Raw genomic sequence first — 19,645 nt, forward strand, 5'->3', positions numbered from 1 at the left:
TTGTTTTTTGGGATCTGATCCTGGATTAAATATGTGCCACCGGGATCGGATTGTTAGACCTAGTTAACTTATTGATTAATTTATAGCGATGCCACAGTTCGCTACTCAAAAGCTTCAGCTCGTGACTCTTTAGCTCCGCCCAAAGCCACGCCCCTCCCGGAATGAAGCATAAAGCTGCATCTTTCTTTTATAAATCTGATAAAACTAAAGCGATATATAAGATGCAAAACGACTATAAAAAGGTACCCAAGATTAACATGAGATTGGAAGTCTTTTGCTGGATGCAGCACTGTGATTCACAGAGTCAATGTCCTTCTGTTAAATGCTTCATTTTTAGCCGATTAAGCGTTTATCATTTAACACTAACGTCTACAAGTCATGTGCAAATACCAATGTTTTTATTCACACCGAAATTCCGGTTTGAGCTTAACTACGTGTTGTGCGAAATGAACGAAAATAAAAAAGATGAAAGCCGTGGATTTTAATTTCTGCACCATGTGATGAAAGCTGGGGGAGATTTCAAGGAACGAACAATCGGCCGCATTTCTATTTCATCATTCTGCAGCCTCATTTCAGCAGAATGCAAATTCGTGAAATAAAAAACAATAAAATCAAAAAGAGGAGCTTTTTTTCAAAGCCCAAGACTTGAGGGACTGAACTCCTTTGATTATACTCTCACATCAGATTGTGTTCACATCTGTCCATTACATGAATTCCTAGTTTTCAAATCAGCAAGCGGAAACCAAGACTGAGAGAAACGATTAAACCTCGATCTATTAGACCAAAAGCTTTTTCGCTTCTCCAGCAGGAGTCCATTTTTCTTGTGTGTAAATGTACAAAAAAAGAGAGACAGATTTACAGTTTAAAAGGCTGAAGCTTGTTAGTTGCAGATGAGATGTGAGTGTAGAATGATGCCCTGCTTGGTGCACAACTCCAGACAGCTTTGTGGTTTAGAAAACACTTTGCAGGACATTGACTGGAACCTTCAGGGAGAAAGAAAAACAACAACAACAACAAAGCGACTGTGGGGAGAAGATTGTGTTTTATGGTAGGGGAGCTTGTGTGCACATGTGCTCATTAAGCATGTGTGTGTGTGTGTGTGTGTGTGTGTGTGTGTGGATGCACCAGCTATCAGCTTACAGCCTCATGACATTTATTAAGACAACTTTATCAGACGCCCATCACACTACAGGGGTCTACCTGCACATATTCAGCTCGACGCATCGTGTTCACATGGTTCATTAATTCTGTGACAGAAAATACAGTCCTAAAGCATTTTTAACCAACAAAGCATGTTTATTTGAAACTAAACAGAGTGCTCTTAAACATCCATTTGCCTTCCGTGACCTTTTTTTTTTTTTCTCTGGCATTCGCTGATGCATTCGCTGCAGTGTGATGAAGAAAAATCAGACATTTAAAAGATGGGCAGAGGTACATCATACTTTTAATCTTTTGTATTCTTTTTCAAAGCAACTAAAACGGCATTACTGTTCTCACTGTATTGGTTGTACGCAATATTTTGTTTAACAAGCATTAGGACACCATGAAGGCATTCAGTAATTCATTCATTTTAACTTTTTAAACTCCGCAGCCACTAGTTTGAAAACAAAACACAAGAACAGGCCTTGACTGATTTTTTTTTTTTCCTCCTTTTTTATCTTCCCCTCCCCCTCCCCCGACTCATGCGTTCTGTATTCGATCCTTTAATGGGGAGGGGGGAAAAAAAGCCGCCGTCCTTTAAACTCTTCCATAGGAAGGTCGCAGCTCCCCAAACCCATCCCAAATTACATTTAAGCTACACAACATTTTGGCATTATGGCAAGCAAATTCCAAGGATTTTAAAACCTAGCTTTAAAACAGTGGGATTGCATTAAAAAAAAGAAAGAAAGAAACTAAAAAACAACGCAATTAAAAACAAAACATTAAAATAATCACCTACCAGTGAAGTCCTCTATTGTGAGCCATCTATGATGTTCATAACTGGCAATAAAAGGTCATTTTTTTTCTTTTTTTTTTGGGAGGGCAACAGAACTGAGCAGGTCCTGTGGAAGCCGTTTGAAATAAGTACAGAGATGACAACTATACAAAATCTTTTTACCTACTGAGTGACGATTATGTTTCCTCAGTGTCCGTTTTCACTAGTTCAGGCTCAGTCCCAGTCTCGGCTTCTCCCTTGGGCGCGGTCTGTCCGCCGCCTGCAGCCACGAGCGGCGAAGCGGACTCTTCCGTGACTTGCGTTTCGTTCGGGGGCTCGCCCGTGGATTCTGGGTCAGTTTCGGGTTTAGAGTCCAGGTCGTGAACACGGTCACTAAAGGATTCCTTCGTCTCTTGGCCCCCTGAGCTCTCTTTATCAGGCTCCGGCTGCAGGGGCGAGTTTACGTCCGTCTGTGGTTCAGTTTGTCTCCCGGCGGATTGTGGTTCATGCTGGAGAAGGGCTTTGGGATGTGACTCGGGTTGAGATGGAGGCAGGTTTATTAGAGGTGTTGGGAGTGGGAGCAGTGGTTGGGATGGTCTGGGTAGAGGGAGGAGTGGTTGAGGATTGAGAGGCGCCCAGCCACCACGCTCTCTTTCTCTTTCCTTATCGTTATCACGTTCTCTGTCTCTATCTCGCTCCCGATTCCGTTCTCGGCCTCGATCTCTCTCTCGCTCCCTGTGCCGGTTATCGTTCACCTCCCTGCGGAAATCCCTGTCGTCGCGATCCTTCTGCCTTTCCCAGGGCCGACGCCGATCATCAAAGTCCTGGTGCATGTTTGCACTGAAGGGGCCACCGCCACCTCCTCCTCCTCCGCTGCTGCTGCTGCTGCTGCCACTACCTCCTCCACCCCCACGATTCCAGACTGGCGCTACTCCACCTATGGCTCCTCCGCCTCGTATCTCGAAACGGTTCTGGAAATTCCCCCGATCCTCCTGAAAGGTCTTCGGTGGTCCTGTTGCCATTCCTCTCATTTCTCGCTCATCCAAGTCCCCACGTGGTGCGCCCCAACGCGTTTCGCCTCTGAAAGCTCCTGGCATGGACTCCCGTCTCCCGGGACCCTCCCGACCCTCCATGTGCATGCCTGCTCTTAGCGGTCTCTCCAGCAGCGGTGCTCTCACAGGCGTGGGTTCAGTCCTCATTTCGGGAGGGGGGGTTCTCAGCAGGCCAGTGCTCGGTTTCTCTGGAGGTGGGAAGCGATAATCCTGATCGCCCTCTTGTTGGCCTCCGCTGTCTGAAGTAGGCGGTGGATTATTATTATTATTAGGTTTGTCCATGTTGTCTGGTGCAGGAGCTGTGGGATTTGAGGGCCTCACAAAGGGACCTTCTGCACGATTAAAGTGCTCCATCTGAGGAAAAGGGGTTCGGGAGCGGGCTTGAAGAGAAGCATCCAGGAGGCTGGTAGCTTGCTGAGCCAGGCCTTGCTGCATGAGCATGGGGAAACGAGCCCCGGCTCCTTGAAGGAGGTTCGGTCGCAAGTCGAGAGGCAGCAGCCCAGGCATGCGTTGGCCAGTGAGAGGGTGAGAGAGAGATGCAGATGGGTGCATTCCCAGTAAACCCATACCGCTGCGCACTGCGTTCTGCATTCCTGTTAACAGACAAACGGAAAATTTACTGAGTAAATCCAACTTAAGAACCTCTGAAAGAAGTTTCAAGTTTTGTAGCTTTTGTCATAATAAACACAACAAAACTAAAGGCTCACCATGTAGTGTTAATTCATTAGGTGTATCTACGCTCTCTGCAGATGCAGTCGTCTTGTCATTGCCGGCCTGCTGAGCTTGCGCTCCCACCGCGTTGAACACCGCTCCAGGCATTCCCGAGGGCATGAAGCTGGCTGGAATAGTGCTCGTCAGAGGCAGCATCGCTCCGAATGTTGAGTCCTTGTTGCCGTCTTGAGTAGGTTGTACCAGAGCTGTCAGGAAACAAACTGGGGCCATTAGGAACTACATTCTAACAGGCGTGCTTTAGAGGTTTCATACTAAAATGAACCTACGTGTCTGGGCTGAGGCGAGACCAGCGCTTACAGCAGATGGAGCAACACCAGAAGCGGCCATGTAACCTAACAATAAACATGGGGATTATTAAACTTAATAATGTACACGGTTCCTTCACATTTTTTCATTTAATTATTTTCCAGACTCGAATATGCAGACTTCCTGAAATAATGACTTTAAATTCCCACTATAACATGAGTCACGTTACAATCTCTGAAAGGTCGGAGTCAGAATCTCTGATGTTTTCCATGCGTTTAGTTTTCGTTTGAAAATTGTCCTCAAGTAGCTTTTTTTTTTTAATGAATGTAATTTTTTTTTAAATAGTAATGCTGAACAGCGGAGAACTTTAAACCCGGCTGTACCTGGAGGAGGCTGTGAAGCATTGAATCCAGCTCTAAGAAAAGAGGGAGGAGGACCAAAGCCTGGTGGAGGCATAGTCATGCTGACTGGAAAAGCGGGTGGGACCAAGCTGACAGTGGGGACCGTCTGTGCCACTGGAATCTTAAAAAGAGAAAAAAAAAGTTACAATCTTTTCTAACCTGCAGATGGTCTAAAAAACAACAACAGAACAACATCTGTCTAGAAACAAAGAAATCCAAAAAGCACCAGCGCCATCATGTACCTGCACGGGCATCATGGTGACCGGCTGTGTGAAGGTTTCGTTTTGTGGGGCGCTCACTGCATTACTCTCAGGAGTCACCGGCTGAACCTGGGGTTCCTTAGGTGCTTCTGTGTTCTTCTGAGCTTCCCATTCTGCCAAAGCGATCAGAGCGAAAGTATGTAGGAAACATCTTAACATCTCAGGTTATCTAAATTTATGAGGTTATTCTTTTTTCTTACCACTGTTGACCGTTTCCTGGTCGATCATGCCTCCTTCTGCAAAGCCGTCTAGGTCGTCTAGTTTGACCTTCTCCCAGGGGATGTAGGTCACCCCCAGATCTACATCCCAAAACTGTTTGTACTCCTGTTTCACACCTTTATTAAGGGCCCAGGCAATCTACACACACACACACACACACACACACACACACCAGGAAGAGTATATAAGACACTATTAATACTAAATACCCAAAATCTTCTGACCAATCAGAGTTGAGAATAAAAGATCACTGTGGAGTTGATCAGGAACAGATTACAAACCTTGATAACTTTGGATCCGATTTTATACGAGCCGGTGCTCAATTTCTGCCGTGCGCGATAAGCATCTTGTCGATGCACCATGCAGATGTAAGCACATCCTCTTGGTGGAATCATCTAACACACACGCACACACACACACAATATCACAATCACTTAAAACTTTGTATCAGGGTTTCAAGATGTTTAGGAGCATCCAGAAAACCAAACTAAACATAGACTCAAAACATTTCACAATAAAAAAACCAACTTACATTGATGGATTCTATCTGGCCAAACTCTTCAAAAAGGTTGGTGAGGTCTTGTTGCGTGGCCTTCTTGTCCACTTGGCCCACCCACAACGTGGTACTACACACTGAAAAGAGAAAAAACAACAGATAAACACGGGTATGGAAACAATTAATAATCATCTGGAATATTATGATCTTTATTCATACCGCTTAGAAATCTGGAGCGGATGGGAGGAAGCCCTTTCTTTTGCCGTTCCTTCTCTCTCTCCCGTGCTCGACGCTCACTAGAGTAAGAACGAGAGGATTTCCTCTTTCGGTCTCTGGACCGCGAGCGTGAACGTTTCCGGTGTTTGCGCTTCCGTGACCCAGAGCGTGACCTCGACCTCCTCCTCTTCGGAGATCTGCGATAGAAAGAACTAATGAGCGCGGCTTGGCAGTGACGGTACGCCTCACGACTACAAGTCTCTGATGTCTAACCTGGAACGAGAGCGAGAACGTGTTCTGGAACGAGTACCGCTGGTTTTCTTTTCCTCCGACTCGAACATATCCTCATCTACAGTGTCCTGTCCCTCGTCCAGATCCATGTCCTGCACCGAACACACTCCTGATTAGCTGAACACTATTTCTTTTCCATCTGAGAAAACTGGAACTGCTTTAATAATCTCTTCATATATTTTTATTGGTTCTTGCCTGTTGTTGGTTGTCAAAAGAATCATCCAGTTTAGGTTCCTGTTCTTGGAGCTGTGGTTGGATGTTGCTTTGTGCTGAAGAAGCAGAGTTCTCAGGGACGAAAATGCACTCCTGACTCTCCATGGCCTTCGACTGGAAAACGAGGGGGTATGGATACATTCTTTAGACAAACTGCATATTTCTAACTAACTAATTAATAACTGTGCAGCTTCATCTCGGCCTCCGTTATTTACCTTCTGCTGATGCTGTTGGTGCTCAAGAATTTGTTTCTGAAACTGTTCAAGGTTCTGCTGCTGGAGCTGCTCAGCCAGCTGGTGAAAGAGGGAGTTGTTTATGGACTCTGAAACCAGGGGCCTGGAACAAAAAGAAAGATGGGCTAAGTTCTTTTAAAGTGCTTGAGATATCCTGCAAGGAAGAATTAAACTCTATGTAAAGCAGTTCGTACAACTGAGATCCTGCAGAGTCCATTTTCGAGTCATCGCTGGGTTCGGATTCACCGCCGAAATCAAACTGTCCCAAGAGTTTCTGCAAAAAAAAAAAAAAAAAGGACAATGTAAAACTAAAGGCTTTTAAATTCTTATTCATGATGTAATTGTTTTTGTTCTCTTCACCTTGTTGAAGGAGGAAACTCTTTGCTCGAGAGGGTTGAGTGTGTTTGCTGCTGCAGCTGCTGTGAGCTGAGCGGTCAAAGCCTGCAGCTGGACCACCAGACCAGCATCCAGGGCCTGCAGGAGAGACGGCTGAGGCTTCTGCTGCTGCAACTGCAAACTCTGCACCAACTGCTGCAACTGAACTCAGAGCATAAAGATCATCATTAAACACTCAGCTGGTTCAGCAGGTCATTTTCTTTAAGCTTCTTAAACACATTTATCTTTGGGAGACCATAGATGAATATAACCGACCTCAATCATTACACTGTAATCTAGCGCCATCTAGTGGTTGTTTATGTCTACCATACAGATTTTATACTTTGATGCTTCAGATATTGATATTTAAAAATTTAAATAAAATGAAAAACTGTGAAAAAGCAATTCAGTCCAATACTAGATTAGACAGTAAACAAATCCGATAAATCTTTATCTGAACATCCTTTCATTCATCTTAATTTGAACCCATGCTTTTGTTATGAAAAAAATGTCAAAGATTAAAAACACTCATTATAATCGGATATCATGAGAGAAAAAATTTCCTTTTGCTGACTTTACAGTTGACTGTAATTTCCGATATTTTTACGGAACGTGAGCATGAATATGGTAAATACAATTCTAGATAAATCGCTTTTTATTTAAAAACATTTCACTTCAAACATTTATTCTCTCAAAAAAAATAATAATAATTTTTTTACTTTCTTCTATTTCAAAACAAACACTGAAAATGTTGAGCAGATGGGATTTAATCACTCGCAGCCAAAGGGTTTTGGAAACGACTGAACAGCTCATTAGATCTCGCGCCACTTAATTGCAGCGTGAAATCAGAGCAGCTCTTTTCATCTCCACTGAGCAATCAAGCCTGTGTTACTCAAATCAAAGATTTTGTGCCAAAGAGGCTGATCTTAAATGTCATAATTACACTCCGGGCCACAGGCTGTGTGGGTAAACCGGTGAAGAAGTTGGCGGCTGACCTGCTGCCCTTGAGGGCTCTGTAGGATCTGCGCTACAGCTGCCACAGTGTCCGAGTTGGAGATCTGAGAGGCCCAGTCTGGTAAACTGGGCATGATGTTAGCTGGAGTAGCTGGAGTAGCAGGAGTGCCTGTTAGATAAAGGATGAACTGATTAATCACAAATAAAAAGCTGTGATTAATCACAGGTGAAGAAACATGACATTTTTTAATAACAAATACAAATGTTTATTTCATTACTGCATTATCTCTGAAGGCATCTTTGCTTACAGTTGTTCGAGTAAGAGAGACTAACCAGGAGTGGCGTTGTTAACAGGAACGACGGTGCTGGCAGAAACGGGCGTGACGCTCGGGGGTGGGATTCCCGCTGCCATGTCCAGTAATGGCTGAATGATGTCACTTTTGAACACGCTGTTCTTCTGCCACAGGTTAAGGACTCGGACGATTTTGCTCTGAAAAAGTTAATTAATGCGGTCATTTCACCACACTTGAATTTTTCTACTCCGGTGATCTTCAAGCCCAGAAATCTAATGCTGAGTAAAGGTTGAATGATTCATCGGTTTTATCAACCAAGCTATACCGATAGTTTTTCCGGGTTGCATTATAAAGTACGAGAGCGGCCTCTAGTGGCACATCACTGAAGCCATGTGCTGTTTATTTTATTTAGGATGTTTTCATGATTCAGTACTTTTTTAAATATTTGTAATAAAATGTAATACCATTTTACATCGAGTGTACGATCCAACCAAGCTAGCAGAAAATTCCAAAATTAGTGAAATTAGAGGTCGACGTCCACTATTAGTCGACCTCTAATGCTGAGCACAGAATAGCGTACGGAAATGAAATGTAACGGACGTGTGAGAGATTGAAATATTTCCACATTTTGAGTAATTTATCATTACTTCTTCAGGCGATCGCCATTTACCACAAAAAGAGCGTACCTTATCATCAGACGGGCATCTGTAGAGATTCTGGAAGGTGGTGATGATGTTCTTGCTGAAGCGTGGCGCGAACACATCCTTCTCCTGACCGAACTGGTGTCGCGACTGACGCACGATTGAGTCGATGACATACAGACCGGGGACCTTGTACTCGGGCTTGCACTGTAAAATATTTCATTATATATAAACAAAACAAAAACAAAAAGGCACAACAGATAAGAGTTAAGCTTAATAAAGTTTCGATGGCAAAACATTTTGGCTTTGTAATATCACTGACCTTCTGAATGAACTTCTCCACACTTTGGACCACATGTTTGTAGAACTAGGAAGAAAAAAAAAAAATTTCAGCAGAATTACTTTATACACTGACACAAAGGGTAATTTTCTTTCCTTTTTATTCCTCTTTTATGTTATTAACCTATTATTTTGCTTTTTATTCCTCCCAGCATTATCCGTTATCTGCACAGAAAACATTTATTCAAACCACTCAAAATCATAAATAGCCCTGATTACAGAAGGCATAGTTTAATCTCTACTTTGAAATGAAACAATGTAATTTGGACAAATTTTAGGACAAAATGTGTCACTACAGAACATGTTTAATCATTAAGGACATTCCAGGTGAAGAAAGAAAAGAAAAGAAGTATTTACACAAGATCAGTTAAAGAAAATTGGTAAAATAATGATTAGATTAATAAATTAGATCTTGGATTACCAAAATAAAAATATATGCTCGTGTTTATTGTGACTGTAGTTTTATTGTTACCCACAGTAACACTCCATGTTTTTATAAAAAAAAAATAATACAACTGCCCAGAAACTCAACGCTCTAATGGACATAATGATGCACCTACTGATCGACTAATGCGATCTAAATAGGGCTTTACTCAGACACATTCATGCTGAAACACAAAAACCTCCAGCTATTTGTTTTATTGTATTTCGGTTAAATGCCATCATTACCACTTTATTAATAAATAAGTCATGACTGATTTAGCAACATGGTATAAAAAATTAATTTTAATGGATTTCTCTAAAAAGAAGAATTGAGATTTCTAGGCTAAATGAAGCTCAAAACACAGAACTCGATGTGATTTTAACAACATATGAAGCATGTAACAGAATCGGGAGCTCGGTCAACGCGTGTTTAGATCTATAAAAAATAAAAACAAAAGATCTCTTTTATTAACGATTCGAAACTCGAATATCTGAACTGAACTTGATGCATGTGTGATTCACACAACCTTTCACTTGAAATAGTCCAAATAACACTACAGAACCTGCGCATTCATATTTACTACATACTTCCTTGTTTGTTTTTACAAAAAAAAAAAGTTTTAAGTGCCCTCACATCCAAGTTTATACATTTGACTCTTAATCTCACACACAAACATACTCTATTAAATACTTAAAATCGCTTTAATTTTAGTGTTTAAAACTGATTTTATTTTAAAGTGTAAAACAAGTGAATTTTTTTGGCCTCGAAATAAAATCGATTACTTTTACAAATCACACCTCAGTTCGATAAAACTGGAAACACCTGAAAACGTATTTTTTAAATGAAACCTGCCTATAAAGTGTCTTTAGACAAACAACAAACAAACAACAAACCCTGTAAAACAACAAGGATGCCAACACTGTTGCACTTCGCTTTAACCGTGACCTCAAATCCATGACCCAATCAGTGAATCCGTTATGATGGTAATCAGAAATAAATCCTACATTCACTCTTTCTCACATCGACAACTTGATCAGCGACAGAATCTCCTCAACATAAACAAACAAATATCCTGAATCGATTAAAAAAATCGATTTTTTTTGCGTTTTACAGCAAATCCAACAAAAATAAACAATCCAAAGCTTAATCTTCGGTTACTTGCAAATCTTACAAAGATGGAGATTCATTACTATAAACACAAACAAAATTAATTTATTAATACTTATTTTATTGTAATATAAAACGGTTCATCATATTTTCATGAAGGTCTCACTGGAGTATTGAGTTCGACCACCAGATTATTACACGCAACCAGTAAAACATTCGATATTCACTTTAGACCGTTCGTCTGAGGACAGCTGGGAAGAACATCACCGAGAAATCAGTTGATAAATGTTTTGCTCTGCATACAGGAAGCCTTTATTTTAGTGTAAATAAACATTTATTAAAAATACCTTCAGAAATCACATGACCTTCTACTGTTAGGAAACATGTCTGCAAGATCATAAAAAACCCTCTACAGTTTCTCCTGTTCACTGACAGGAAGTGAATTCTGTACAAGAATGTCAACCGGCTGGAAAACGGCTTTTTCAATGTTTTGGGTTAAGCGTTGCCGCAATATTTTCAACAACCAAAACATCACCACTGTAGTTGTTGGATTGACAATTAGTATGTAGTGCAATTTTATATTATAGCTGATCACAACTACTCTGCCTAAAACCAATCATATTTCAACATCAACTACAAACAAAAACAGTCATTAGCATTAACTGGTTAACACACACTCTGCTACAACATCAAAGACACTAATAAGAGCAGTTCGTTACATGTATCTATATATACACTGCTTGACTTTGATCTCGCTGAAATATATATATATATATATATATATATATATATATATATATATATATATATATATATATATATATATAAAAATATAAAAACACTTCATCGTATAAATAAAAGAACCGAGCTAAACACTGAGTTAAGGTACTCGATCCGTATAAACAAAGCGAATGAATAACATCAAGATGTCCGCAGGATGCAGTATTGCAGTAATAAGAGGTTTACGCTGAGTAAAAATTAGACAGTAAAGAAAACCACGAGGGAAAAATAAAGAAAATAATAAATCAGCAGTCATCTTTTCTCCAGTCCAAATGCTGTTGTGTTCATTACATGCACCTACATTAAGATATAATATACCTGTAGAAGTTCTGATTCGTAGGACATTAAAACATAAATCAGAATACTAAAACGTCTCAAACACAGAAAGTGTAGTGCAGATTCTACTTATAAAAACACGTTTTTTACTTTTAATACGAAGACATCACATGGGAATGGAATTGTGCCATATATATATATATATATATATATATATATATATATATATATATATATATATATATAAAATAAATAAATAAATAAATGAGAAAAAAAAAACCATCAGTCACTTTGGTCGTTTTAAAACTAATATAGAAACGTTTAATAAAATAAAACATGCATCACCCTGGTCTTAGGCCGCTACTAATACAAATACTCTCCCACCTCCAAAGCTGCAGTCTTTTTACTTTTTGCAACTTTAAAGTTCCTTTGATCCCATTCAAGTGGCAGTTCAGTGTTTAAGATGTTGGATTTCTAATGGGAAGGTCATGGGTTCAAATCCCAGCACCCTCAAGCTTCCATGGTAGAGCCCTAAACTGCTCAGCTGAATAAATTAGATTTACATTTGCGGCATTTAGCAGACGCCCTTGTCCAGAGCGAAGTACAAAAGCACCTTGAGATCAGGTAAATCGCTCTGGATGAACTTAAGTGCTGCACACATTTGCAGGCGGTATTTGTTGGTTAGATGAACACAGAAGTTTATACCTAAATGTCTGGACTTACAGGTGAAATGTATAATCGTGTTTAATAAATGTTCATCACTAAATACGCAAACTCCTGGTGAAGGAAATCCAGAATTACCTTAAGTATTAGTGATGAATCCTAACTTTAAGAGAACTTTATCTGAACTTGTGTTTTGTTCAGTGTTGAAAGCCCTAACGTGAGTAATGGAGTAAAAACATGAACTAATATATATATATATATATATATATATATATAAAATGCAATGTGTCCTCTTACAATCTTTTCTACTGTCAGAAATGTATTCGTTTCTGGTTACGCCACACCCTGCTTCTGTATCTTTGTTTTGTTTTTTAAGACACGTGTGACACATGAAGCCCATGTTCCAGACTGCAAATCCAGTTTTTATGTATATACAATAACTTCCCTTCTGTTCGCTGCTCTAGGTGTCAGTTTTAGATGTTCTGAAGCAGGTAAACTCACAAACATCATGCAATCTGTGCTACATCTGCTCAGAGTGTAAGGAGAGTTAGAGCTCAGTTACTAATAAACAGAAAGATCACGAAACAAATTTCATCCTGCCAATATGAAGTTCATTATTAACAGAGACTTAGGATTATTTACAAACAATTCAATTCTAATTTGTGCAGACAAAATGACTGCTGCTGAAGTCGTTCGTATAATAAACTGTAGATGTGTGATTGTTTCAGACTGTACAAACATGTGAAGTTATATGTCTATCTATCTATCTATCTATCTATCTATATAGAGAGAGAGAGAGAGAGAATTTTGATTCTACAGAGACTGGAATATGTTGGCAAAAATCTGATCTGTTGAATGCTACAAAAGTTCTAACACCACAGACTCCCATAATTCTGATAGCACCACATAAGAACCATGAGATTAACAACAAAAAAAAAACTTTTGTACTCAATGATTCTTAATTAACACACGGTCCTTAATGTTTCTGTTGCACGGGAAAAAAGTGGTTGCTACAGAAATGACGACGTAGAAGGCAAAAGAACAGGTGCATTAAAAACCTGTGATGTGCAACAGCACTAAAGAAACAACAGAAATAATAAAAACCTTCGGGAAAATCACAACCCGAAGTAACAGTACTACGATGTGAAAGTTAATTAAAGCAACTTTTTTTGTTACTTCACTACTTTTCGCATTTCTTCAATCGAAAATTTTTCAATAAAACGCTGCAGAACAGAAAACAGCTATTATCTTATATAACTAAATGTGTGTATGCGTATCCAGAAGTGTTAGATTGTGTAAAATCATGGACTGGAAGAGTGTGCATTGTTTAAAATAGAATTGGGTGCCCTTTTGCAGTAAATGTGAAAGTAAATATGCTGGATATCTACAGGGCTTTAGAGCACACATCAGAGTCGTGTACTGATAGCAAGAGAAGGAAAACACTGCAGAAGATGGAAGTGGATTAATCCAGGCAGGACATGAAAAATCAATATTTTCTGGCTCACAAACAGCAGCCAACATACTAAATACGATTCAATGCAGTATAAGAAATCCAAAGGATGGATTTCCACCAAACCAGATGTTCTATCTGACTAGCAGAGCTAAAGACTAAACATCACATTTACCACGAGCTCATACTTCTACCTGTAATAGAGGTCGACCAATTCATCGGTTTTGCAGATTAATCGGCACCGCTGATAAGAGTTTTTCTGGGTTGCGTTACGCAGTACGAGAGCGCCCTCTAGAGGCGAATCACTGATGCCGCATGCTGTTTATTTTGAAGGCATGCCTTTTATTTTCCACAATATTTATTAATATACTTCAGATCATTAATTTCATTCAGCAATGTTTTATGATTAAGTCCTGTATTTTTTTGTAATAAAGTTTATTACTATTTTACGTGGATTGTTTGTTTTGCATTTTACAAACAAATCGGTCGATTTATCGGATATCAGCAAGTAACAATCCAACCTAGCTATCGGAATCGAAAAACTCTAGGAAGAGCACCACAGACACATTATTTGCTTTGAGAATGTTGATGGAGAAGTATAGAGAAGGTCAGAAGGAGTTGCATTGTGTGTTTGTGGATTTAGAGAAAGCGTACGACAGGGTGGAGAGAGGAGTTGTGGTATTGTGTGAGGAAATCAGGCGTGTCGGAAGCATGCGAGGGTGGTGCAGGACATGTATGAGGACAGTGTGACAGCAATGAAAGTTCAAGGTGGCGGTTGGACTGCATCAAGGATCGGCTCTGAGCCCTTTCCTGTTTGCAGTGGTGATGGACAGGTTGACAAACACCAGTCTAAATCTACTATGATGTTTGTGGATGATGTTATTTGTGGTGGGAGTAGAGAGCAGGTTGAGAAGGCTAATATTTGAGCCTGGAGAGGTGGAGGTAGATGCTGGAGAGAAGGGGGGGGAGTCAGTAGGAGTAAGATAGAGTACATGTGTGTGAATGAGAGGGAGGGCAGTGGAGGGGTGCGGTTACAGGGAGAAGAGGTGGAGAAGGTGGAGGAGTTCAGGTACCTGGGGTCAACAGAGCAGAGTAATGGAGAGTGTGTTAGAGAAGAGAAGAAAAGAGTGCAGGCAGGGTGGAGTGGGTGGAGAAGAGTGATAGCAGGAGTGATTTGTGATAGAAGAGTATCTGTGAGAGTGAAAGGGAAAGTTTATAGGACTGTGGTGAGACCTGAGATGTTGTATGGTTTAGAGACAGTGGCATTGAGTAAAAGACAGGAGGTGGAGCTGGAGGTAGCAGAGCTGAAGATGTTGAGGTTTTCGTTGGGAGTGATGACGATGGACAGGATTAGAAATGAGTTTATTAGAGGGACAGCGCATGTGGGACGTTTTGGAGACAAGGTAAGGGAGGTGTAATTGAGATGGTTTGGACATGTGCAGACATGCACCAGGAAGGAGGGAAAAAAGAAGTGAGGGAAGACATGCAGGTAGTTGGTTTGAAAAAGGCAGATGTAGAAAACAGAGGGGTATAGAGACGGATGATCCGCTGTGGTGACACCTAATGGAAGAAGCCGAAAGAAGAAGAAGAAAAAGTAGTAGACCTCTAGTTTATAACACATAGTTAAAGAAACCATATTCATCAGCACACCTATTGGGCATGTTAAAATGTGCTTCCCGGGCTCAAATATTAGCCTTTAGTTTTCTTGCATTAAGACTTAAAAGACAAAAACTTTTGCTTTCATCATGTTTAGGCAGGTCTTTCGCTTGTTGAACTAAAAACACAACCATCGAACTAAAATAACAGCATCTGAAACAGAGATCTGAGCAACTTTCAGTCAAACTCTAGCGCAGTTTCAGTTTCAGCGATTATGTGATTTCAATCGGAACGAACCCAAATACAGAAAATGAACCAAACAATCACGGCGAGCGCTTTGGGCATACGAACGATATTTTCCGTAGATTCGAGATGCAAAAATGAGCTGGGAAGCAAAGAAGAGCTGTTCTGGCTAATAAAGAAGGAAACTTAGAGCAGATACACGAATACACAAAATGCTTTAAAAGTTTTGGCATTTCTATATCGAGTGAATTTCTATTTCTATATACACGTGTGTGTAGGTTTGATTACTTTCCATGGCCACCTCGCCCAAAAAAACCCCACCATTCATCAGACAATTGATTTACTTTCTAAGAAGGTTTTTAATGTAATCATGTTTATGCAGCCTTCAGCAAAACATCAGCAGAGGATCAGATATCGAATATAACACTCCGTCCTTGCTACATACATTTCAATTATATCCAAGTCTCATCAGCAGATTTCATTTCTCTCCACATGGCTAACCATCATCTGATCTGTCTGCTCAGAAACCAGAAATCCAAAGCTAATGGTCACTTCCAGGTTCTGTTTCTCAGCCAGCTCAATTACATGAGATTCTACTAGAAATGCACAAGTAGCGTACAAGCGCAGTCTATCAAAGTATCGCAGAAGTACTCAAGAAATTAAAACAAATGTGTTTAGGAAACAATCAGACCTCGTTAAAATGCACACAACTTACAGCAAACGCCTGAATCAACACCACCAAACATCTCCTCTGTTCAGGACTGCAGACTGGACCTACACAACTCCTACACAACTCCAAAGCAGTAGATATAACCTGTGTGTGTGTGTGTGTGTGTGCGTGTGTGTGTACAAGTCAGAGCACTTAAGAGTCATTTATTTGGTTTCTTGATGTTCCATGGTCCTATTAAAACAGCCCATCTCCTACCTAAGCTGGTTAGGGGTTCACATATCACTCTGAAACACTCTCTCTCTCTCTCTCTCTTTTTCCCCTCTCTCTCTCACACTCCCCCCATCATCCAGTGCTTTGGGGTGCTGGAGAGCTGCTGAGGGAAGGGGAAAGAGGTGTTATTCACATTTAAACAAACATTAAACAACTGCAAACAATCAGAAAACAAACTTCACACAGTGACGGCTTGTACATGTGCACATTCAGATGTGAGAAAAAAAGATTTTGGGGATTAAAATGTGAAAAATAATGAGAAATTATCTGAACGTGACTCAGACTCGGGTGTTAATTAAATATTTTCATCTTTTAGACTGCCAACAAACACACAACATGGCTCGAGTTTACTTTTAACAAGTCCCAATTTTTGGGTTATTTATGGCGGATTTGCGATCGTCTTAACGCCGCGCTTATTTTCCTCCAACAAAACATCTCAAAGCATGTCATTCCTCTCATTTATTTTGGGTACAAACCCGTGTTTTTAACCGTTTCTATTTACATTAATGACGTTTTTGCTAATGGTGGTACAGAGGCCTGGCAGAAGAGTCCAACAGAAAAATCGTAAGGATTGAATAAGAAGCACAGGCTTGTAGATCACTGAGTCACTTGGCATCATTGGTGATGAATCCATTAGTATGTGGACACTTGATCATCCCTGTCCTGCACGAGTCAATACAAAGTGAACCCTGAGAGAGTTACAGCGATTCCTGTGCATAATTATTTTAGGGGGGTGAAAAAAAAGAATCACTACATCAGATACACAGAGTCAAACATCCTTTAACCAAACTACACACTTTTCTGAGTTTAACCAGAACTAATTATTGTACATGTGATAAATTAACTTCTTCCTTTTATTTATTTTTTTATGTGTCAAAATAAATTAATAGATAAAACAAAAAAAAATGTATACATAAACCCAAGATTTTATAAATGTATAGAAACCTAAAAAAAAAAATAATAATAAAAAATAATATATATATATATATATATATATATATATATATAAATAAATAAGGATCTAATTAGGTTTTTAATTATTTATTTGGATTCTTTTTTTTATTTTATTTTTTATATTATTATTTATATTATATAAAAATAAATAAAAATACATGTGCTTTCAGGAGACTTTAAAACGTAAACCCGTGAAACAATTCGTCGAGCGATCTGACATTTCGTTTAAAATATAAAACATCTGGAACGCTTGGACTTTACATTCGTGTATGAATTTGACGGTTTTCCGCACACGTTTTAACGTCATAAATCCAAGCAATTATGGATGATCAGAGATTTCTGTAGGTTTCACCTCGTAACTTTCTGAACACTGGATCTGAGCTTTAACAGCCAAAAGCTGCTGACCAATCAGAATCGAGGATTTAAGGGGTTTCCTACAACAGACATGCTTTAGAGGGAAAAGTCGTCCCTGAAGGAAAAGACTTTGCTACTAAAAAAAAAAAAAAAGCTGTCTGGTTCCACAATTACTGTGATGTGTTTATATTTAATAATGACCCAAAATAAATACCCAGACAGTAAAGCTGCGATTTGAGACGCCGCATGTTTTTCCACAGTGTCCATTTTTTAGACTTTATAATTAAAAGCAAATAAATAAATTATTTCAAACTCAACTGGTGTGATAAAGAAATGAGTTATGGCAGAGATCTGAAATGAAAAAGGGTTGATTAAGTATTAATTTATGCATCACTGTGCTACCAGGAGGATGCTGGGAGGAAACCCTGAACTGATCAAACCTTCTCTCTTCCCACATGCATGTGTCCAGATACTTACCTTTATCGCTTTAATGGCCGACTTGGTGATCTGGGTCATCTTGGCTTTGGAGATCGGAGGCTTGTATTCGTTCAGGGAATACAGCTGAGAAGAAAAAAAACAAAACACACGTGTTATTGATCATCATCAGCTCTTGAATTCTTCACAATGCTCACGTTACAAGCACAGGAGCAGATACAGAGCACTATTAATGGCTTTATCGTTACGGTATCGTGTTTGTGATTTCATAACATTTCGTAGAGAAAATTCTGTATTTCGCACGAATCCCAGCGATCCCTCAAACGACACGTTATAACAACTGCTACTTTAAAGCGTTCCTGTACACAGTTTTCCATTACTTTAATATCTACGCAACTGAGCTCGAGAAGCAAAACAGACACCAGGACGAACGTGTGATTCTTCCACGTTTAATGATCATATTATTCAGTAAAAATATTAAATAATGCACGTAAAAAAAATCCAGATGTTTGCTCTGTCTCCACGTTAGGACCCATTTCCGGTTTGCATCCTCATCACATCTTTCAAACCCCCACCAATAAAACACTACAATCATGTGGATTTATTTCCCAATTTCCAAAAGATGTATATTATCAAAGGAAGCAACGTGTCCTGTTGTGTCGAGGAAAAAACAAACGACTTATATTTCAGACTGACCTCCAAAATAACTTTAAATTAATTATAAAATAAAAGTCTATTTATATACAGAACAGATTGATGTTGTGAGTTGGCAATTACTCAGGACAACAAACGCTAGGTATGCTAATCATGCAGCTTCAAAAAGAACCTATAACTAGATAAAATAATACAAATAAAATAAAAAATAACACTAAATATCAACATTATGTGCATTATGACATGCCAGCTAGCAACCGAGCAACACGGCTAGCATGCTAGCGGCTTTTGTATTAGCGCGCTCATATTAGCGGGGCTGCGTGGTGTTTATTAGCACCAACGTTATAAATTATACAGAGCTAATAGAGCTGAAATGCACATTTTAATAGAATAAAGTCTATTTATTTAGCGAACCGGTTCCGAGCTGAAACGCTGCTGTTGACGTCAGGGGCCTACAGGCGCTTAGCATGAGCTCCAGACTCATAATAATAATAATAATAGTGTTGAAGCGAACAAACCTCGCCGTTAAACGACTTAACAGCCTCCATGGTGGACATCGTCTTTATTTTATTAGTACCAGATTGAATAATTTAAATCTTTTTTCTCTCGCCCTGTGCCGGTCACAGCCCGGGAGATGGAGCAGGAGCTGAAGCTGGCTGCATGGCGCTGCTCGCAGTCTGAGTGGATGAGATGGAGGAGCCCCGGCGCTAATATGGCCGCCACGCGATGTGCGGAGCCGCCGCTAGAGGGAGACAGTTACAACGTCCGAGCGCGCTCTATTATAAACCTAGGGGGTGGGGGGGACTTTGTAAAAAAAACAATTAAGTACACGTGAAATTGAAATACTCATTTAAATCCACGTGTAATGCGTACAAGTTTAGTAAAACGAAAAC

General features: G+C 39.8%; 2 protein-coding genes across 2 annotated transcripts in view; both read right to left on the reverse strand.

Annotated features, from left to right (window-relative positions):
* tiam2a (TIAM Rac1 associated GEF 2a) overlaps positions 1 to 2,133 on the reverse strand; it is a 75,360-nt gene extending 73,227 nt beyond the window's left edge. The window contains exon 1 of the mRNA XM_046855492.1: positions 2,099 to 2,133. The gene's annotated coding sequence lies outside the window, so the exon portion shown is untranslated. The remainder of the gene's footprint in view (positions 1 to 2,098) is intronic.
* scaf8 (SR-related CTD-associated factor 8) lies at positions 1,427 to 19,451 on the reverse strand. The gene is made up of 20 exons (XM_046855494.1): positions 19,271 to 19,451; positions 18,141 to 18,224; positions 8,860 to 8,904; positions 8,583 to 8,744; positions 7,937 to 8,093; positions 7,645 to 7,772; positions 6,635 to 6,811; positions 6,469 to 6,548; positions 6,257 to 6,377; positions 6,024 to 6,155; positions 5,811 to 5,920; positions 5,541 to 5,734; positions 5,358 to 5,458; positions 5,107 to 5,220; positions 4,807 to 4,963; positions 4,589 to 4,719; positions 4,329 to 4,467; positions 3,966 to 4,031; positions 3,675 to 3,884; positions 1,427 to 3,560 (listed from the first exon to the last, which is right to left on the reverse strand). Exons 1-20 carry the CDS (start codon positions 19,307 to 19,309, stop codon positions 2,113 to 2,115), a joined length of 3,795 nt encoding a protein of 1,264 aa, XP_046711450.1. The 5' UTR covers positions 19,310 to 19,451; the 3' UTR covers positions 1,427 to 2,112.
* Between the last annotated feature and the right edge of the window lie 194 nt (positions 19,452 to 19,645).

This window comes from Silurus meridionalis, chromosome 8, assembly GCF_014805685.1.
Source record: "Silurus meridionalis isolate SWU-2019-XX chromosome 8, ASM1480568v1, whole genome shotgun sequence".
Taxonomy (NCBI): Eukaryota; Metazoa; Chordata; class Actinopteri; order Siluriformes; family Siluridae; genus Silurus; species Silurus meridionalis.

What these genes read in the sequence shown, in the direction of transcription:
- scaf8 (XM_046855494.1), bottom strand. Translation starts at nt 19,309, where the DNA reads ATGTCCACCATGGAGGCTGTTAAGTCGTTTAACGGCGAG. An exon ending in CCGCTCCAGATTTCTAAGCG is followed by an intron (nt 5,459 to 5,540) that starts GTATGAATAAAG and finishes TTCTCTTTTCAG; the next exon opens with TGTGTAGTACCACGTTGTGG. An exon ending in TCTCGCCTCAGCCCAGACAC is followed by an intron (nt 3,885 to 3,965) that starts GTAGGTTCATTT and finishes GTTTCCTGACAG; the next exon opens with CTCTGGTACAACCTACTCAA.